We start from the raw sequence: 21,885 nt of genomic DNA on the forward strand, positions 1-21,885 counted from the left end.
TATGCTGAGCTTTTTACATTTCATCTTAGATTTTTATCATACAAAGATTAATATTATTTTCATTTTTACAGGTGAAAAAACTGAGGCTCAGAGAGGTCAAGTGACTTGCATAAGTCACATAGCCAAGGAGAGGCAAAGTGGGGATTCAAACTGAGGTCTGTATTCCTTCAGAGCTCACCTCTTAAGCATATGACCTTAACTACCACCTTGGTTTCATTAGCCTCCAAATGGAAGGCACAGGAAGGATAATGATGGGTGTAGTCAAATGTAGAGGACATCCTTTACATAAAAGAAGCATCCATTCTTCAGTTTTATCCAAGTCCTGCCACACAGGGATAAGGGCCTAATGTTGTTGGATCCTCTTACTTTACAAGACAAGCCAGTCAGGATTTTTATAAAAATTCAAGTGTCAGGAGCCATTTCAAAACAAACAAAAAAGACATTTTGGGGCAAACAAAACTTATCTGGCTTAGAGCAGCATTTTGTTGTGTATCATAGCAAAACCACTCCTTAGCCTATTTTCTGTCAACTTGAGGGGCTCTTCATAGACCGCTTCCCCTGCTCCTCTCTAACATTTTCTATTTTTGTCCCCTATATGTAGACATTAAAAAAAAAAAATTCTAGTCAAGTCATGCAGCTTGTTCTTCCCAACACACGATGCAGTGGTTCCCTGAGATTATTTCCATTTCCTGGCCTGCCTGAGATTACTTGGCATTTATGTGTGAGTGAGTGAGTGAGTGAGTGTGTGTGTGTGTGTGTGTGTGTGTGTACAAGACTTACTGACTCATAAATTTACTGCAACCCGCTGCTTGACAGCCTGTGGCTGAAAAATAAAACCAAGCTGACTGGCTCCAATCTCAAACCTTTCATAAACAGGATATAACATTGTTGTCATTCCTAGAGAAAAAGCTGAAGGAAGAGCTGGGGAACCAGAGGGAGTGTAGTAAACAGAGTGACTGTAGTCTTCAAATGGTTGAAAGACAGCCCCAGTAATAGTAATTAAGAACTGCTAGACACTGTGCTGAGTGCTTTCTATGTAGTTTCACTTAACCCTCAAAACTACCATGTAAAGTCACATGGTTAATAAATGATAGGATAGGACTTTCATTCATGTTTGCCTCCAAAGCCAAATTCTTAACCATTATGCTCTACTGCCACATTAAAGATGAATTATTTTATCTAAACTTAGAGGACAGTACTAAGAATAATAGATCAAAGTTCTAGGGAAACAAATTTCAGTTCTCTATAAAGAAGATCTAACAGTCTATGCTGCCTAATGATATTAGGAGGTTCTGGGCTTCCTGAAAATTTAAGAGTTATAACAATAATCTGCCAGAAATGCAGACCTGAAATTTACCTGCAATTCTATGACTCTTTGATTCCACTGCTGAAGTTTATCACAAATCCGTAAACATCATAGGTTACTCAATCTTAATAACAGGTTTTGACAGATTACCCAACTGACCCAAGGCAAACTGGTGCTGTGGGTCACTGCTCACCTTTATGATGTTGGCACAGAACCGCTCCCAAAATGACAACTCTCCTTCCTTGATCCATGACATAGTTCTTTCCCCAGCAGAAGAAGCACAGGACAATTAGACACCAGCCAGGCAACCTTGTATAAACAAGAAAGAGAATTAGAGGTCACCAGGGCCTGCAAACGATGGCTGACTTGCAGAGATTCACCAAAACTGTAGGGAGCAGCCAGCATTCGAATCCAAAGACAATGGTCTAAGCCTCTAGTCTTTCACTTCCCATAGTTTATAAGCCAATGGGATCTTTAGGGCAGAGGCCATGCCTTGGTTCTGCTTACTTGGTGGACCCCGCTCCCACCCCCTTTCCCTCAGTATATGCAATGCCTTTTTCTGAACATCTAAGCTGGCTTCCTGCCATATCGTAGTGCCTACATCCTGATCCTTCACCGCTTCTTCCTTCTCTATCTTCACCCATTTCGGCGCTCCGGGTCACTAACCCCTTCAGTTGTCGCACCCGTTACCTCCTACCTCAGAGGTCTCTCAATTATTTACTCCCTCACTTGTCTCTTCCACTGTCCCCTTTGTCTCTCTCACAGCTGCCGCTAGCTCAGTCATCTCTCTCCTCCTGGTTCACACCTTGAACCCAGCACCTTGACAGGCTCCTCCAGCACCTTCCAACCGCTCCAGTGCGCCGACACTTCTTCACGACGTGGCGCTGGAAGAACACGTCATCGTTGGGCGCCGTGACACGCCCCCTCACCAAATGGGCAGGGCCGGGTTTGCGCCTGCGCGCTCAGAGGGTGGCGCGCCAGAGTGGCGCAAGCATTCTGGGCGGTTCGCTTTCCCGGGTTGGGGCGGGGCGGAGCGGAGAAGAGACCAAGGGGAAAGCACATGACTGGGTGTGGCGGGCGTCAGGGCTCTGGGCCACGTGCTGGGGACCCGGCAGGGGAAGGCGGTGTCTAGACCACCTGGGAGAGCCAAGAAGTCTGTAGACCGTCAGGCGTGTTAGGTTACAGGGCAAGAGTTCGGGGAACCCCTCAGAAATGCAGGGATTTCTCTCAGCTGCTGGTGGCAGTTTAGGAGTGTTGAGAAAAGGGGTAGGGGGGCGTCTCCTAGCCAGAAGGCCGAAGAACTGGCTTTAGCACTCTGGAGCAAGTCTTAAAAATTCTGGTTTTATACTGTTTTGTTTTATTTAGAGGATTTAATCGTTAGCGAATTTCTTAGCCCTAGTCAGTCTCACAGAGGCATTTAATATCAGTATTTTGTGTTGATTTAAAGCACTCAAGATTTTAGGATTTGCATTCTCAGGACATACCCAAAGAACTCAAAAGGGTTAAGGCCAGAAAGAACTCTAAGAATGACTTCTAAAATATCAGGAAGACCTGACAGAAAAATCAGAGGCATTCGTTCTGTACCAGACCTTTAAGGAAAAGGGTTGTAGGAATTTGAGTCACAAAAGAAATTGGGAGTTTAGTTTTCTCAACATTAAGAAATATAATTGCCATTTTCAAAGAACCTTCTTGTAGTTTCTTACTTTGGGTTGCAGCCTCATCAAGGAAACAAGGCAAAGAAGAGATACTGCTGTGGTGACCCGCAATTCATTGGGTTTTCCACTTTCTGATGAAAGGGCTACTTTTAACAGAGTAAACCGTCAGAGAAAGCCCTCTGGAGGTGAGTAACCCACCCACGAATAGCCTTAAGCTTTTCCATCCTTTCTGCTTTGCATCTGGGTAAGTTTCTGCCTAGCTGATAACTTCAATTTTGCAGGAAAACCATTTACTGAAGCCCAGTATTAGTTTGCTACTTTTAGCAGCTTCCTTGGTCAGCTTTGACTTTTAGTATGAAGTCCTTGGAATGATGTATGAAACTTGGCCTTGTTCTGTTAATGTTTCGTTGCCCCTTGTGTAACAATTGGTATGCCTCCAATTAAGTCTTTTTTAAACCCTCCTTCCCTTAGGGGGAGCTAGGTGTTTAAAAATACAATGAATGTTCATTAGAAGGCTAGCAAACTTGGGTTCAAACAAAATGTTAACATGTGTTTATAGCTAGTCAGTGTACCTCCACTGGCCTCAATTTCCCCAGTTCCACGTATTTCCTTCCCTGGGTTGCTGCACGGGGTTAATTAATTAAGATTTGTAAAGAGCTTTGAAGAGCAGGGGACAAAGTATTATTAGGGTCTCATGCCCCAAACTATGGCCCCATCCTTTCATCCCAGCCAGTGGCACAGGCAACCCCATTCTTATGCATGCCAAGCCTTTAATCCCCTCTTGAATGTGGCAGCTTCCAAGGAAAGGACAAGAGGCCTTAACTAGAAACAAAAATCCACTGTAATGAGGTACTAAAAGAACTAAACTTTCAAAATTCACTCCTGACAAAATGGCTGAATAGGAAACTTAATGGTTCTTCTGTAACTTCTGAGTCCCAATCCAAGAAGGTGGGAATAATGGGGGGAGGAGAGCACCCTAAATATCAAACAAGGAGATGACAGTTTCAGTACCAATATGTCTTTATTCATTGTATTTTCCCAGGGAAAGAGAAGGGAAGGGGAAAAGGGTCAGCATATGTGTTACAAAATGATAGCAAATGGGAAAGGAAGTACCTGGCACAGCAAAATCAACCATCAAATAAACACTCCCCAGATGGGGTCGCCAAAGCCCAGGGGGCTTAGTCTCCCACAGTTCAGGAATGAGGGGAATGGGCGAGGGAAAGAACAGACAGGTATATGCTTTCCTACCCTCCCTCCCTCCCCATAAATTTAAGATTTCACACAAAGCTTTGGTTTCTAGCAGTAAACATGGAGTTACATTCGTCCGTCTCCTATTAAACAATCTTGTGGCCACTTTGACATAAGTTTCTTGCACCTGCATAAAAGTTCCTGAGTGACTTGGATATACATTCATCTTCCCTTTCTTGGTCTCCCGACCCCACTTTCTACATGGAAAGCCCCCTCACTGCTTCTCTCTACCCTAGGATTAGAGATTAAAGTAGGTTTAATCCATTCTAAAGACAGCAGTATGTTTGTTTGGCATGAATCACATCAAGGAACGGTCTTGACTCAGAAGATTGGGAACAAGGGATGGACAGTTTTTAGCTTCTTCAGGATTTTTGCACAGATCATTCAAGAATTGCAGACACCCCACAAATTAAATGTATAGGCATATGGGCAATTTTCTGGGGGATGTGGTGAAGGGGGAAATAGAGGAAGGGGTAGGAATCTAGTTTTTAGGACAGGAGATCTTGTTCAAAAGAGGAAATAGAGGAAGGGGAACACAAAAGAAAGTGTGCTTCAAGACCCCTACTTCAAGAAGAGGGACCCCCAAGCTTATGTTTCAGATCTTTTTGCCTGGTGCAGAACCTTTTGTCAAAGATGCTTTGGCTATTTTTCTCAATATAAAAAGAAGTTTGTAAACAATAAAACCCCAAAGAACATGGAGAAGACCACATATTATATTTACACAAACTAGGCCACCTAGCAATCACCAAATCAGCTACTTGTGAAGTCCTACAAAGCCCAGACAAATACAATAACTAGGAGGGGGCAGCAATTGGGGGAGACAAGAACCCAGGATCAGACACACATCACCCAATGCGTTCTATTGCATTTGCCCCGTTACAACACAGTGAGGTAGGTTTGCAGTGATCTCACAGCATGTAAACGAAACCCCCTTTTCTCCTTTAGTTACCATGACACTAATCATCGCTGCAGCAGGGCAGAACACTGGCTCTGGGAATCACAAAGAAGCCATCACTGATGGTCTCTGTGGAAGCCAAAGAGGAAAAGCCCAAAATTGTTAAAGGTTAAGGATTTTGTCTTTGCTTCATATATCCATCCCTGGGCAGCTCAAGATGGGTACAGAGGTACCGTTCTTAAAACCTATCCTTACCAACTCACATTTTTTTCCCCCAAAACACACACATACACCCTGTTGTGCATGGTAGGCCTAGCCCAATCCAGTGAAGGATGGATCTGGTATGTAAATTGAGTAACATGCCGTGGGATTAGAGGTCTGGAACAGGAATCTTTTATCACATATACAGATGACCTTTGCCTAATCTTGGCTTCCCCTCTCTGCACCTTTTACCTGGCCTAGCCTCTCCTAACCTCTGTGCATCACGTTTTCCTGTTCAGACCAATTTCCAATCTTTCAGTACAAGGAGACCAAATCATGAGGCAACCCAGTTAAAACTTAGTCTCCCATGAAACATTGAAGATGGAGGGGTTTCAAGAGGACACTATGGCAGAAAAGCCAGCTCTAATTGGCAAAATGAGGTAGTTCAATAGGCTATACACTCCATATAGTTGTTCTCTCTGGTGATACAGCAACAAAAAATATCCTGCTGTGCAGACCCGGAGCTGCTGCCAACTTATCCCTGAGATTGCTCACGTACCTGAGAACACAGTGCAGGAATGAGGGCCTTAGATTAAAATACACAAAAATACAAAACCAGAATATTTATATTACGAAAAAAAGTTAAAATGCACAAGATACGTCATTCGCACACAACTAGTGCAGTTGGCATCCTGGAGAAAGTGGGACCCAAGGTATAGTCATCCAAGGGAGCAAATAAATAAAATTGTATTGGCCCAGAATGGGGTGGGAGTGAGCTTTGAAGCAGCAGGTCTGCAGCTGTTACCTCAACCACCCCTTTTGCCTATCATCACAACCCACTGCTTGGGACAGTTCTCAGCACGCCATCCGAAGAGTGGGTTATGAAGAGACAAAATGTGGAAAACCCTGCCTTACCCCTGAGATATTCCCTCCCACAGAATGTAGTGGCTTGTGGGGTGGGTCCATCAATCTTGTCTCATGCTGAATCTTTTCACTCTGGCATGGGAAATATTATTCCATATCCTTCTTTAAGAGTGAAACAACTTCCCTATATCCAGGCTGCTTTCAAAAGCTGGAGATTCTTGGGGTGGAGACTCAGATAACTATCATGCAGGGAGGGGTTACCCCTAAAGCCCTCACATGCATTTGGATAGAGCATAATTGGAGTTCCTTTGCCTCACCCCTTCCCCCCACCAAGAGGGAAGAGGGGGTGATGCTGTGGACCCCGGCCTGAGATACATGGCAGTGTTAGCTGCCCCCTACCCACCCTGCCCCCACTTTCTCCACTCTGCCGATTGATGCCTGCTCCTCAAAACTTCCTGACCTCAAAAGGATAGCCCCCACCCACTGTGGCTCAATTCTGGGCCTCTGGCAGCATGGCAGAGCTATGGATCTCTTCTTCCTCCTCCCGAAAGTAGGCTGGCTTTCCCTGTGAGCTGGGAGCTTGCTGGGCCTTCAATGGACACGAGGCCACCATATGGTTGATACTCTGGCAGAAGTGGCACTTCTTGGGCTGGGGTGGCAGTTTGCATTCCTTGGCATGATGGTCTAGACCTCCACAGTTGTAGCACCTAGTACCAAGCAAGATGGTAAAGTTGAGAGAGTGAGAAGAAGCCAGAGGCCTTCTTCTGAGTGAGGACACCTGGGTTCTGGTCCAGGTTGTTACTATACCCCCTTCCCTTCCTGGAGACCGTTTTCCCACTTACAAAAGGAGGAATATGACTAGATACCTAAGTCCTTTCCAAATCTAGTATTGTCCAGATGAGATCTTCAGATTCACATCAACTAGAACATTCTAAGATCAAACCAATCAACCATTTGGAGACTTGGTGAAGAAGAAACGTGTATAGATACACCACCCTGTCCCCACCACTTACACATCTATGGTCTCCTTTAGTTCTAAAATAATCATGTGAGATTAGTGTCACGATTCCCATTTAGCAATTGAGGTTAGAACTCACAGAACAACAAAATTACTTGTCAAGTAAAAGAGCCAGGTCATGAAGTACCCTCCTCACATACTGCCCCCTCTTCACTGCCCACATCTACAGCAGGTTCCCCAACCATCTAGATGTTGCCCAGGGACCAGGCTTTATTTTATCTTTGGCAGTCTGGTCCAAGAAAGGGGCAAGATTGGGAGAGCTCTCCTTATCCTCAGCATGTCCCTACAGACCCACTGAAGCCACCTTCCAGTCCATACCTGTCTCCCTTTGATCTGCGCTTCTGCATGTTCTTCCCTTTGGGCCGCCTCTCACTCCCAATACAGAACACCCCACCAGGACCGGTGACTCGGATAGATTCCAGGCCCTTGGCAGACTTCTTAAAGGTGAACTCCACAGCCTCACCCTCCTTCAGGCTCCGGAAGCCCTCCATGTGAAGCTTACTCTGGAGGAGGGAAACATGGTACATTTTAATGATAGTCTCCATTATTACACCCAAAACAAAAAACTGCATACACATACTCCTCTAAGGTTGAAAGAACAAGTATATAACACTTCCATTTCATCAGTAAAGACACTGTGACTCAAAGAGTCACCACAATTAAGAACAATCTCTAAACAGATGCCATAACATTTTTTGTAGCTGGTCTCATTTAAAGTTCTAAGTAGAACAGAAGGGAAATTCTTAAACATAGCATTTGTATGAAATCAACAAATGTAAAATTGTAAAATATAAAGTAACAGGCCTATACACTTAAAAAAAGTCAGTCATGAAAGACAAACCCCAAAGAAGTAAAGAAACTGAACAATTAAAAAAAGAGCATGATTCAGGACTGGATTCTGAAACAGGAAAAGAACACTAGGACAACTGATAAAATTTGCATATGAAATGTAGATAAATGTGTCAATGTTAAATTCCCTGATTTTGATCTTTGTACTGAGATTAGATAAGAGAATGGCCCTGTTTCAGAAAACACATGCTGAAATATTTAGAGATAAAGGTGCTTGATGTCTAAGTTTATCTGTACAAAGAAAAATAGTAAAGCAAATGGGACAAAATGTTAAGAACTGATGAATTTGGGTAAAGGTTATATGGGAGTTTTTGTACTATTCTTGCAACCCTTTCCCAGGCTTGAAATTATATCAAAATAATGTTGCTGAAAGTTGAAGGAAAAAGACACTGACCGAAGCAGACAGATCAGTAGATTAGAATGAAAGTCTACCGGGAGATTCAAGAATAAGCAGAGAAGTCAACAGGTGAGGAAAACAACTTCATAAATACTATTGATAAAACCAGTTATTCACTTGGAAATGAAACCAGAATCCTACATTTTATATCATATGTACGCAAAATAAATTTCAGAGCTATATCTAAATATTAAGAGGAAAAAACTGAGACAGTTTTTAATTTTAAGACATAATTAAGCTGACAAAACTACAAAAAGCTACTTTAAATTAGTAAGAAAAAAGAATCACAGAACAGAATATAAGTAAATAATTTACAGGAGGACTTAGCATGACACATGTTCAATATCTTACTGGTTCAAAAAACACGGGAAGACAAAAATACCATGCAGCCGTTAAAAAGAATGTCAGGTCCCTGTTTTTGCTCACTGCTGTGTTGATACCTAAATCATGCCTAGCAGATTTTGGATGAATTAATGAACAAGGAGGTAAATTTTAATTATTTAACTTGGGAAGATGACCAAATATTGTTAAAGGAAAAGATTTCGAATAATGTGTGGCTTGATCTCACTAAAACACTGCAGGTTTAAACCAAAATTAAAAAAAAAAAAGTTATTCACAGAGCTAGTTGAGTGGTAAAACCAGGTTCAGAAGAACCCAGGGTTCCGACTTAACAGTTCGTAGCCCATTTCACGCTGCTACTAACTGCATCAACACATTAGTGGAGTGAGGGCCTCTCCCAGACCCTGCCCAGAACAGACTTCATTATAGATGACTTCCAAAACATCCAGAGTGTGTCAAATATGTCAGCAAGGTGTGGTCATCATAGAAAATGACATTCAGAAGCAGGAGGGATCAAGGTGCATCTAGTCCTGGCTCGAGGCAATTTATGCTATTGGGGGTTGAAGGGGTGGAGGCGGTGGATATTTCAAACTGGGACTTAGGTGAAACATGCTCTTTAACCAGATGGGTTCCCCAATTCCTCAGTCCTCTACATCTTTGTTTTAATTTAGATGATATTACTTAAGACAAAACTTCCATCGAGGTAACCGGTTAAGAGCAAAGGCTCAGGTGTCAGATACATCCTGGTTAACAAAACGCTGGTTCTACCAATTTTTGGCTTCAGGTGTGACCTTGGTCACTCACCCACCTCTGGGCCTTAGATCCTTCAGAGAATGGTTTAACAGTAGCCGTCTACCTGAGGTTTTAATGAAGAATATGTGGGCAAGAAAACATCAAGAATATATGCTCAGCAAATATTTCATGTATTATCATCTGTAGCTTTTGTCCACCAATTCCATCAATGAAATATCCTGAAGGTTAGGGATCCTTTCCTCTCTTACTCCCACAGGAACAACAAGGGATGTGGTGACTTTCCCTACCAATCTTGATGTTGGGGAAGGGGTAGAGAATTAAAGCAGAAAATAAAAACATTGCAGAAAGCTGAAAGGCTCATTCCCCCTCATGGTTGCATAATAACCACCCTGAATTTGATGTTAAATCTGACTTGTCTTATTGAGCCGGAACAAGCCAGTGAGTCAGGAGGTGCTGGAGGAGCCAGACCAAGAGCATTCTTGACCCAGGCAAACCCAGCTTCTCTCATTTACCTGGTGGGCTCTTAGGCTGGAACACTCCCAGTTCTCCCTCTGATTTAGAAGGCAGATAAGTGATTAAGAGCAAGAATTTGGAGTCTGACAGCCTCTCCCTGCTATATGTGCTAACCTACAAAATGGAGTAAATACTGATTTTATGGTGGTGCTGTGAGGTTTTATGCATGAAAAGTAGTTAACACATAGCCTGCCACACATAAATCCTGAGTGGCAATTACCATCAACCTCTTCAGACTGGATGAGGGTGGGGTAACAGTGAGAAAAAAGTGTCAAGAGACTTGGAATTTTAACTCTAGTGTTTATCACTTAACTAGCAGTGGAAACTCAGAAAAATATCCCCTTTGATCTCCAGTTTACCGAGGACAACACTTTCCTCCATCTACACCTCCCAGGCTTACTGTAAGAACAAGAGGATAATATAAATGGGGACATATGTAATTGACTAGTTCTCTCCGCTCACCCACTCACTGGATCACTGGAGAATTGGAGATCTGCTCAAGATTTTCAAAGAGTAAAAGAAAACAAAGCAAAACAAAACAAAACACCCTGCAGGCACCTCACCATGACCAGTCAAGATTTAGACTGGTGGTCTCCAAGGGTGGCTCCCAGCCCCCCTACCCCGCCCCTTTCTAAAACACATACTTTGAATTCCTCTCTTATCAGATAGGTAATCAGCGTGCAGTCCCACTGAGCCTGCCTCACAGGGCATGCATCAGAAAGGAGCCTGAAATTCTTGCTACCACCCCCACCCCACCCCCAACCACACACAAAGCAGGGCCCAAACCCCGCCCCCCTCCATCCCCTCCAAAAAAGAAAAGACCTAAGGGGGAGGGGCAAGGCTTGAGCTCCCCCAATAGAGCCCAGCCCTGGGAAACAAAGAGTTGACACTGGTTGGTTCTGGTGGTCAGATTCCTAGAGTTCCAGAGGCTGCAGATCCCCCCCGACTCCCCCCACCCTACACTCACCACATTCATCAGTTCCTTCCTTCCTCTCCACGTTGGGGTTATGGTCACGGTAAGAGACATGGATACAGACACCTTTCTTCCCTAGTCAAGCTTGCAGTTCTGCCAGTCACCACCAGCAGCCATCTTTCCTTCTGACCTGCACTCCCACCCTTCCAGGGATAGAACTAAACAGGATTCACCCTCCCTTCTGTTGCCTTCAGTCAAATCTTTTACTCAGGGACCTGAAATAGGGTTACTTATTCAGATAAATTATATTAAAGGTGAGAGGGAGGCAGGCCTCTGAACTTCCTTCCCCCATTTGTTCAAGATAGGAAGTAGGAAGGTGGGCAGCCTGTAGGGGGCAAGAAGGGAAGGTAGCGGAATACAGTTACAGGAGGCATTTCTTTACCCTTTTTTTTGTTGGCAGGGAGGCAGGGAAGGACTCGGGTCTTCTGCTTTCCTAAGACCTCACCACTGCCTAATCTAATCTTCCCCCACATCAAGTACCCCATCCCAGCATCAACTTCGGCTTATATAAGTTTAGAGATGGAAAAGACCTTAAGGGTGACTCAGGGAATGTTCAGTAAAAAGCCCACAAAATCCTGAGTTCCCCTCAACTTGTTCTATGAAATTTGGATAAGTTCTGGTTATAGAATCATTTGTAAGAGCAAGGGATCAGACTTAATCTTAACCATCTAGATCTAACATTGCCCATATTTAGTCACATTGCTCCTTCTGACAATAAGTGATAGTCAGGATTTCAGGGCACTCCCTTTGTTCACAAGGATTGAAGCCTGGGTTTTTGTCTTTTAATAGCCAGGGCCATTCCAGCTCGGGACTACCTAGTGCATGTCTACACCCCCAGTTCTAGGTGCCTAGCAGTGCACAAACATTTGTAGACTAATCTAAGTGTATTCAAAACTGCTAATATTTATTAATGCTTACTATAGGCTAAGAAGCAGTGTTTTAAGCACTATACATGTTGTAACACCTCACACCGAGCCTGTGAAGTAGGCCTTATTGTGACTCCTGTGTTACAGCTGAGGTCATGGAGGCAGAGTGGTTAAGCCCTTGCCCAAATTCATAGTGTGAGAGCACCAGGCTGATTTCAACTAGCCTGACTATGTCCAACACTATGCAGTAAGACGCAAGATGCACAGACGCATAGACATTTTACAACTTTTGAATAGCTACATTTAAAAAGTAAAATGCAGCTGATGAATAGATGAAAGTAATTTTAATGACTTAGTCCCAAGATGTCCTCACAGTCCAACCTAAGCTTTATACCTGAAGGTGGGGTTTGGTAAGGGCTAGGAAACCAACCGGTTCTGCCAGAAACAGTTTATTTTTATAGTGTGTGTCAGGAAGGGTGGGGAAAGAGATCTGTCTAGAACCAAAGGCTACCAGCAGACAACTCCCCCATCACCTTTGCTAAGACACAGTCAGGACCACCAGCTCCTGCCTGGAGTTCTCCACCAGATGGTGCTGCTCATCAGCCTGTCAGCACAAAGGCAGCCAGAGGAAGCCAGGAGCAGGAGAGGAAGGAGCTGCCTGGTTCTCAACTGTGAGCACAAGTATTCGCTGGTCTTCACAGCTCTTCTCTGTCCTTAGGAAGATGGAGTTGCAAGGCGGCTGAACTCTAATGATGAGCCACCTCAGGGTAGGTCCCTATAAAGTTGGGGTGTTCACTCCTCACCCCACCCACCCAAAGAGTGAAGAAAGGACCCTGGAGTTTTAAGCCAGAAACCCAATTTTTCTGCTCTGTTGACAAAAGCCATTTACTCTCCTTTCCGGTTTGAATTAAGTAACTCCAATCTGAGATAATTTAAAATTCATCTGTACTAACTAATTACGTTCTATTCTAGAAAGTTTTGTCCTTTTTCCCCACCTCCTTTGACCTCCCAGATTTAACACTGATAGTAATTGCTACTCATGCCTGCAGGAAGAAGGGAGGGGTGATTTGCCTAGGGCTGTTTTTCAAAAAAAAAAAAAAACAACAGCACTGAATTCCAATAGGCTGAGGAGTACGACAGTTTGACTAGGAAGGTTCCAGAAACATTGCCCTGGGGAAAGTCACTGAAAACCACTTATATGGCAAGCAGTAGTGTCACCAAAGTTTCTCAGAGTAGAAGCTTTGCTCAGGATGGTGGCACAGCCTTTACTTGAGACATTATCTAGAAAGCATGTCTCTTCAGAAAGGGAAGGACCCAAGAAGAGGCCATAATGCTCAAACTAACTCAGCTTCTCTACCAACTTCCTAAAAGAACTCACTCATAAAAAAAAAACAAACTTTCCTTAAGATAGAAATGAAATAACTGATGAATGACTGCCAAACCTGTGGCTTCAATATCCTATCTGCAGCACAACTGTGATCCACTGACATTCACTCTACAAACTTCCGTGGTGTTTCTACTGAGCACCAGGCCCTATTCAGACACTAGTCCAGAAAGAGAGCAACTATCAGTTAACATTTCCTCTTTATCTCCAGTCGTTTTGTCTGGAGGAAGACTTCTGCTGACAAGGACCCCCAACTGTTAGTGTACTCCAGATTCCTCAGGGGCCCCTTAGTTCTCCATATTCATTTATTCAGCCCACCAAGTGTGTACTAGAAAACTAACCAGACTGCTGGTCACTCTCTTCAAAGAACTTATAGGTTATTTAGGGGAGGGGATGAGACGAGGACATCAATAACTAAACCTAAGGCTGGCAATCAGAGGCACTGATAAGGTTATAAACCAGGTGGGAAAGATCCCTTTACATTCTCCCTGCCCCCAAACCCGAGTCCTAATCTAGACTGGCCTGAGTTTGCTCTCACCACCCCCACTCATCCTTCTTAGAAAAAGCAGGCCACGTGGCTTCAGCAGTTTCTCAATAATGGAAGTTTCTTCTCCTAACTCCAGCTTGGTCCCTTGGTCAAATTTGGGCCCTTCTTTCACCTCCAAACCTTCTATGACAGCATTTTAGCCAGAAAGCCATTTTAAACAGATCTAGGTTCTAAGGAGCTGTGGGAGAAAGCAGGGACTCATTTCCTCATTTTAAAATTCTACAAATCTTGGGGGGTTGGGAGTTGAGCCACAGGAAACATGAGATAAGTCAAAACTCATAAAATGGCCATGGAGAATTCAGAATTCTTGGTGAATCTCAGGAAAACAGGATAGTTAGCTCTTTCTTGCTCCAGCTTTTGGTGTTTCTTAACTAGGGGTGATTTTGCCTCCCCAAAGGCATTTGGCAATGTCTGGAGATGTTTTAGGATGTCACAACTGAGAGATGCCCATAATGAGAAATTACCCAGCTCAAAATGTCAATAATGCTGAGGTTAAGGAACCTTGGTTTAAGAGCTGGCCACCTGCCATTATTATGATTCTTAAATTCCTCCAAATTCAGGGACAAGGAGAGAGTTCTAGCTTAAGACCTGTGGTTGAGTGAAAGGGTTGTTATAGTCTCTTTGCTTTATGGGTTTTATTTACTCATTTCTTTAAGGCTAAGGATGGGTTTTCTTTCCCATTTATCCATTGCTGGGGTGGGACACTGAGTGTTTGACATGGAGCATAAGAGTAGTGAACAGTGTGTTGGGAACCAAATAGCCACAACCTTGGAAGGGAAGAAAATGTTTAATTGCTTTCTCCCTCTTTCTTCTTTCCTTAGGAAAGGGGATCCCTGATCCCCTCCCCTGGCAGATATTGTCTTAGGACAATTATCCTTCTCACCACCAACACAGCAACTCCAAGGTGCTCACCAGCAGCAGCCAAAGGGGAGGTTTTCTTGTTAAAGAGAAATGTCTTACTCTCTCGCCAACTTTGGGCACACTCTCCTCCCCCAGGACAATTTTTAAGGGTTGTCCTACATCTACTTAATTCTTCTACATTAGATCCCCAGGGAGATATTTCAAATTTCTCGAGTGCAAGAGCTGGAATCACTAGTCTAATTGCTGCAATAGGGGTTGAGGATCAACCTAAGTCCCAGCAGCACGCTGTCTAAAGACAGAGCTGCCAGGTAAGGCTCAGAGAATTTCCACCATTGTCCTCTGTGACTGTTGGTGGGGGTGTTAGGGAGACAAACTCTTGATTCCTTATCCCAGCTCAACTTTCTCCTGATAACTTATTCAACTGTGGAATGTCCCTGGACATTCCAAGACCCCGAAGTCCAGATTATCTCCTAGCTAACCCATCTGGAACAGTGTAGTGTGGGCTCCACTCCCCAGACCTGAAGATCCTCCTTTCCTTTATGCCATCCAGTATTTCCCAGCTGCTTTAGATCCTAATAGTAGGTGGGCTGAGGCACAGATTCATTTGCTCAGGAAACCCTTCCTTGGGAGTTGGATATCACCAAAGAACCCCAGAGGGACTACATTCCCCTCTGCCTTTCCTATTTAGCAACCTTTGGAAGGAAGGCAAGAAAATGTTGGGTCTGACTTATTCCAAACCTTCCAAAGTTGGGGAAGCTGTCTCCAGGCCAGGAGAGATTTTAATCTCTTTGTGATCAGATAAATGGGAGAGTAGGGGAGCTGACCACCCTGCTGAGGAGGGCCATTCAAAGCTGGTTCCTGTAATAAAGTGATTTAATAGATCTAAAGAGGCCAATTCCCTTCTTTCTGCCACAATTACTTCCTGTGGGTTATCATTCACATATGTAAATGAGACAGAGAGGGGGTGAAAGCCACCAGCCAGATTTAGTTGTCTGATGGGAAGGAGGTAAAGGAGGGGATTGGGCGAAGCAAGGTGGTAGCCAAGCATCCTGCTGCAGACCTTTCTGGCAGATGTACTGGTAGCCCAGTGACCCCAACACTAACTGGTGGATCCCTATCTCCCTGCATCCTCTATCTCTCTTGTTCCCCCTATTCTGTGTCCTCACTGAGGGCCATGCTCAGAGACTTCCTTGCTGCCTCCAACCAGTCCACCCAGCATCTCCCTTCTCCACCCCTCCCCCTCCAGAATACCATCCCTCAGGCTCCAACCCTTAATCCCCACATCCTCCTTTCCCCTCCCCCACAGCTCCTAAAGCCAACCTCCCCGAAGTAACCCCTCCATGCCCGGCCTGGGTGTCAGCCTACTGGGTCTGGGATTAGCAATTTCTTCTTAGGTCCTACTCCAAACCTCTAAAGGTGGAGGGAACACATGCCACAACTTCCTTTACATGGTTGTTTTGTGTGGCTGGTGTTCCAGGACCCCAGAAACGCTTATAAGATATTCAGGAAAGTGTGGCCAGGGAGGAGGAGGGAAACCTGAAGTCTCTGGTTCCTTGTTTGAGGCTGGGACTGTTAGGACAGCAGTCAATGGCTGTCTGGGGCCATAAATGCCAAGCTGAGGAGAACAGGTCCAGGAGCTAGCCTCCCTCCACCCCCTGCCCTGCGACACTGAATTTCACCCCCACTGTGCTGCCTTGCTTTAACTGAGAACTTGGGGTTGCGACCTAACTCCCTCCCAGCCTGGCCCAGAAATCTAAGGCCTGGACTCCTTGAGTTTTCTTTCCTGATAGGAAATGGACAACTAAAGCCCAGCTGGTCAACTGTGTGCCTGAGAGGTGTCCTCTTGGGGAGTTTTCAAGCCCCCAAATTCTTTTAAGGATCTGCCAAATTCACCCAGGCCTCAGAGGTTGAGTTTTGGGTGACCACCTGGGTGAAGAGACCCTGCTAACTTCTCAGCTTTACCCCGTTGGATCCCAGAGTGGTTTCCCTCCCTCTCTCCAGGCGAGAAGCTCAATTCACTGGTTAGTGAAAGGCGCGGATGGTCAGGGCTGTGTTCCGGCCGGGCATGTGCTTCCCTGGCCGGCCTCCTCGCCCTCCCCCCACCGGCAAGCACAATACAACCTTAGTTCTGCCACATGGGGTCACCTCCCTGCCCCCTGCCCAGGGGAAAGAGGTAACAGACACGTGGTAAGCCAGCGGGTTCCTGGAAGGCGATGGGGGTGCTGATAATCGGCTCTGCCCCCAACTCTTGTTCTGTTGAAGTTAACGGGGATTTGGAACTGGGGTGCCACGGCAAACATGGGAACGCACAATGAGGGCCCTTGATATTCCTCAATGCAACAGCCGAATCCTTTCGCCCACCCTTGGATGCGCCCGCCAATATCCCCTTACCCAGGCAAAGTTACCAGATTCGGTCTCACCTGGTGCACAAATACATCCACCGGGGGGTCGAGTGCGACCCCGGCACGGGCGGTCATGGACAGGAAGCCGAAACCCATGCGCACGTTGAACCACTTACAGATGCCGGCACCGTGCAGCAGCTGCGGCTCCTCGGCTGCCCGGGCCGCGTCCTCCGGCGCCTCCTCCGGCGCCTTGGCGCAGCCACCTGGAGATTGGGAGGGCGCTCAGCTGGGGGTGGGGGGCCACGGAACTGGAGGACCCTATCAGAGACCCGGCAGGGAGACCCGAGTGTCTAGCCCGTGAGTGGACACCCAGGAGGCTGCAGCTACCAAGCAGCCGACGAGAAAATACCTGTCCCGGCCTCCTCCCGCGCTCCCCAAGCTTACACTGAGGCCAGCGGTGCCCCGAAAGTTTTGCTCATCTTCCCACAACACGTTGCCCGGGGACAGACGGCCGGACAGGCCCCTCCTCTTCTCTCCCTCCGCCCCCGTAGCCTCGGCTTGCACGCCTCTGGGACACCAGGGTTCCTTGCTCCAGAGGTGGCCCCCTGAAGCTGGAGGCCGCACAGACTTAGGGTCCTTCGGCTAGTCTGGGGGACAATTCCCCTCCTCCCTTTTATGTGGCTTCTAGGCGTCCCTGCAGCCCAAGGTGTCCCTAGTAAGTCCCGAGGTCGAACCTGCAAACTGCTGGTTTGACACAGAGCCCATGGTAGTCGGTTGAGCCCGCGGCCCCGGGCCCCTGGTCCGGCGGCTGCTGGCCCCAGAGAAGTCCGAAGGCAAAGGGGTGGCTCGAAGAAGAGGCTGCTACATCTTCCCCAGCACAATAGCGGTGGGAGGGCCCACGGCTTTTCAAAGGCTCCCAAATTCTAAAAGACAATGACCCAACCCCCCGCGGGCAGCCCCCCTCCCCTCCCCTCCCTCTTCTTTCCCCTCCCTTTCCCTCCGGCTCCAGCTCTGGCCCTCCCCCACCGCTGCGGTCTCTGACACCTCTGGGGTGTCCCTTCTCAGAACCTTGAGGCTTGACACCCCCTCCCCACACACACATCTGGAGATGGGGGCCGTCAGCCCTAGAAGTCTTGAGTACCCGGGAATTTGGGATCCTGCACTTTAAGGACTCAGTGGGGGTCCCCAAAGCAGCATACATGTGGGGGGGCCTGTGGGGGGGTAGTTTTAAAGCCACGTGACTGCTCCCACACACACTCACACACCACCCCCACCCCCCGTGCTGATAATTATACATTCCAGAGAGTTGGGGGAGGGAGGTGTGAGCCTGGCAGAGCTGGCCAATCAGAGACACAAACCACCTGTCAAGGGAGAAATGGATGAGCCCTCCCCCTCCTCCAGCCCTTGAGCGCCCCTCCCCCTCCCTTCCCCTTCAGGCCTCCGAACTGACCTGGCAGCTCGGCGCTGACCCGCTCTCACCCCCCACCTCCTTGTGCTTAGATAGACCTGGAGTTCAGGACACTAGGAAGCCTAGGGTGGGGAAGCAGACGGGAGGCTGGAGACCCAGCAGGGCTGATCTCCAGTCCTGACCTAGGCGCTGCCTCTCAAAAGTCTGTCTCTGACTAACTGAATCTGTACCTCCCTGAGTTTCCGACTGAGTTTTTTTGGATCTCTCAAAGCTCTCCTAATTGACTTTGCATACAGAATCCTTCCTTGTCTCCTTCCACATATGTGTCTAAAACTGACCCCACGTGGAGCTCCCTGAGAGAACAGAAGGAACCCTAAGAGGCTTGAAGTGTGTTCCTCTTACCGCCAACTGCCTTCATCCCCCATTTCCATCTCTTATCCGTTGCTGGGAGAGGAACTAGGTGGTTAGGTGGGTGGAGGCATTTACTCCACTACCCTGACACTCAGGTTCCTAGAACCTCCTCTTTTCAGAGTCCCATCCTAAAGTGCGCTCCCTTCCCCATACCGAGGTTGGTGGGGGGACTGGAGTAGGGGATCTCCTCATTTGAAGACGTAGCCTCCCCTTCTAGAAGATAAAGGGGGTTGGCCAGGGGGGGTGGCTAGTGCCCTGGTCGGAGATGGACAATGGCCCGGGGCTCAGTGCACGGCCCTGGCCCTGCCCCTTCACTTCCGGTGCTCAGTTCAAACTGGACAATGCCAGCTCCGGCCAGTTCCCCTCCCCCACTGCTACAACCCATTTAAAGGGACAGAGCCTGCTTTCGGGGGCATCCGCTCACTCTGAATTCAGTCTTCTCCACCAAGTGTGCAGAACCTCTCGTGGCTCTTACCCTACACCCGTGTGTGTGTGTGTGCGCGCTCGCGCGCTCTCGCGCGCGTATTTGAGAAAGGGGATGAGTTGGGATAGGGAAGTAGAAGATGAGGAGAGCAAGGAGCTGAGGAGAGATTATTTCTCTTTCCTACTTGGAGTGCTCTCCAAGAGATTAAAACTTGAGTAATAAGAGATGGAGGATAGGACTTTGGGTGATAAAAAGGACAACTATGACCCTTTGTTACTCAGCCTAAAAAATACAAATAATTTACAAATATCATTAACAATGCCCCACTCCCAAAGTGAGGACCCTAATTTAAATCTTCCAAGAGTTAAGCGAGTACATCAGCCAGTCATTTTTATTTATATAATCCTCCCCACCTAACAGTCTTATCTCCTTCCGTTACTAGCGCCCTTAAAATTTACTCATTCTCTGTATCTCTATTCCTAAGATTCAGGAACAGGTGATTGAGGTGTGGCTGAAGAAAAGAGAGAGTAAGGGAATTAAGCGCTCTGCTTTCTCTCGCTCTGCTCTGTAGTGGGACTTGCTCCCGGCAGGAGCAACCAGCCCCTCTGTCCATGGTCCTGAGGGTGCCGGGCGCTCTGTCCACGGTGCTGAATAAAGCCACGTTCTCCTGGTTCCCAACTCCCAGCTTCGAGAATGCCTTCTTGAGTTCTCACCTCCAAGTCCTTCCCAGAAAACCTGGTTATTCTTAACCGCTCAGTGATCTTGACACATTTTAGAGGAATGAAGAGACTTTCTTGAACTCTAAAGAGAGGGTATTTCCAGCAGTACATGATTCTGTGAGCGCAGTGAAATATCTCAATCTCCCCTTCAGAATAATGGGTATAGTTATGTATGTAGCCATAGAGAGTGAGGAAAGAGGAGATAATATTTTCTGATTCATTTATAATGAGACTAGAAGAGAGGCTAATCTCTGTTTTCAAATTATTTCTCTAATTATTAGCACTTTTCATAGGAGCACAGGTATTGGAATCCCATTGTCCATGTTTGGATAGCTATTTACAACTCTGAGATCTGGGGCAACTTCTTTAACCTCACTATACCTCAGTTTCCTCCTCTGCCCAATAGGGACAGTGAGATTTAGCAGAGTTATTATGAGGATAAAGTTAGATCATGTAAGTGAAGCTTTACAAAAAGTGACATATAGTTAGTTCTTAATAATGTAAATTATTACTGTTGATATAGCTATTGTGCACTTGCTTGTCTCTATGATCTAGAACATGCTAGATCATTTGCTCCCTGAGGACTTGGACATTCATGTCTTTCTGCATCTTTTCTCGTATCCTTACTGGTGCTTAGCACAGTGCCTGGCCCACAGAAGTCATCGAAGAAGAGTTCCCTGAATAGAATATTTGATTGAAAAAAGAAATGTTATTACAATAGCCATAATGCTTATTCTTCTCGGCTGTCTCTCTCAAGTCTAAAGAATACAAACCCAGGAGGGGTCAGGACTTCATAAAGTTGCATATGTGGAGGCAGAGCATGCTTTAGGAAGGGACACATGACTCCCAGCATAACTGATTTCTCATCCCCAGTGGTTTGTTCATGTAGGAGATGGTTACTCTTGACTAAGTTTTCTTCTTTCATTGGTCCCCATCTCAGTGGAAACTTTTTAGGTGTCTACTATGATCCAGTCACTGTTCTACCTCACAAGTTTAGTGGAGGAATCAGTTAAGTAATATGCACTAAGTACTGTAATGACCATAAGTGTACCAACAAAAATGTAAAGAAGAAACATTTCCTTCCTTCCAAGAAGTTACAGTCTAGTGAGGGAGACAAGACCTGATATAGCTAAGTATTGCATATTTTCTGTGTATTGGTTTCTGGGAATAATATTATCTAGGAAAATAAATCCAGGGGGCTCTTTATAGACAATGGTGTCTAGTATCAACACAAAGAACATCTCCCCTTTAAATTACTTTGCTAAGTTCCTCTTGTGTAGGTTTGTATCCTCACAAAAGGAAGAGTTGAAAGAGGTCTTAGTAGTAATAATAACTCATTAACATTAAAAAATATATTTATTCAGCACTTCCTCTGTGGCAGGCATTGTTCTAAGTGTTGGGAATAAGCAATACAAAAAAAAATTTCCACCTTTGTGGAGCTTATATTCTGATAAGTAATACTAATAACAGCTATTATTTATCAAGAATACAATTTTCTTATCTCATTCAAGCCTGCCAATAATTCTGAGTAATAGATATCAACATTCCCACCTTACGGGAGAAGAAACTGAAGCTTAATGAACCAATATAGCTTGGCTAACGTAGCTCAGCTACTACAAGGCAGAGGCATATTTGAACCCACATGTTTGACTCCAAAGCTCACATTCTTTCCACAGTCCTAGTATGTTGTTATCATAAGTGGTACTGTCCCCATTTTACCAATGAGGAACAAAATATGTGCAAGCAAAAGGACTGTTGGGGGGAGGCTATATAGTCGATATGATTAGTAAATAGAACCAAGCTTGTGATTCCTTCTCCCTGGGTCAGAGCTCTAGTCTGTCGTTTCTATCGATCACCTGCCCCAAACTCCTTGGCTTTCTAAATCAAAGAGATGGCCAGAGCCAAAACAGGT

At 45.9% G+C, this 21,885-nt stretch overlaps 2 protein-coding genes across 4 annotated transcripts in view; both read right to left on the reverse strand.

Moving 5' to 3' along the window:
- The window catches only part of DHDDS (dehydrodolichyl diphosphate synthase subunit), a 28,209-nt gene extending 25,987 nt beyond the window's left edge, over nt 1-2,222 (reverse strand). For 2 of the 3 annotated variants that reach the window (XM_031464434.2, XM_010993735.3), the window contains exons 1-2: nt 2,112-2,222; nt 1,500-1,615 (exon numbers count right to left, since the gene is read on the reverse strand). In XM_031464434.2, coding sequence (XP_031320294.1) covers nt 1,500-1,562 — 63 coding nt within the window. In that variant the 5' untranslated portion in view covers nt 1,563-1,615; nt 2,112-2,222. The remainder of the gene's footprint in view (nt 1-1,499; nt 1,616-2,111) is intronic. The other variant, XM_031464432.2, reaches the window with a different exon arrangement.
- Nucleotides 2,223-6,553: 4,331 nt separating this feature from the next.
- Nucleotides 6,554-17,848, reverse strand: LIN28A (lin-28 homolog A). The gene is made up of 4 exons (XM_010993734.3): nt 17,746-17,848; nt 17,090-17,274; nt 7,506-7,690; nt 6,554-6,876 (listed from the first exon to the last, which is right to left on the reverse strand). The coding sequence occupies exons 1-4, from the start codon at nt 17,774-17,776 to the stop codon at nt 6,660-6,662; spliced, it is 618 nt and encodes a 205-aa protein (XP_010992036.1). The 5' UTR covers nt 17,777-17,848; the 3' UTR covers nt 6,554-6,659.
- Between the last annotated feature and the right edge of the window lie 4,037 nt (nt 17,849-21,885).

Source organism: Camelus dromedarius, chromosome 14 (genome assembly GCF_036321535.1).
Source record: "Camelus dromedarius isolate mCamDro1 chromosome 14, mCamDro1.pat, whole genome shotgun sequence".
NCBI classification, from domain to species: domain Eukaryota; kingdom Metazoa; phylum Chordata; class Mammalia; order Artiodactyla; family Camelidae; genus Camelus; species Camelus dromedarius.

Bases quoted from the DNA above. Each gene is read 5' to 3' on its own strand.
- LIN28A (XM_010993734.3), bottom strand. From the start codon at position 17,776: ATGGGCTCTGTGTCAAACCAGCAGTTTGCAG. The intron at 7,691-17,089 runs GTGAGACCGAAT...TCCCTCCTCCAG, and splicing joins TGGATGTATTTGTGCACCAG to AGTAAGCTTCACATGGAGGG. The intron at 6,877-7,505 runs GTATGGACTGGA...GCTTGGTACTAG, and splicing joins CGCAGATCAAAGGGAGACAG to GTGCTACAACTGTGGAGGTC.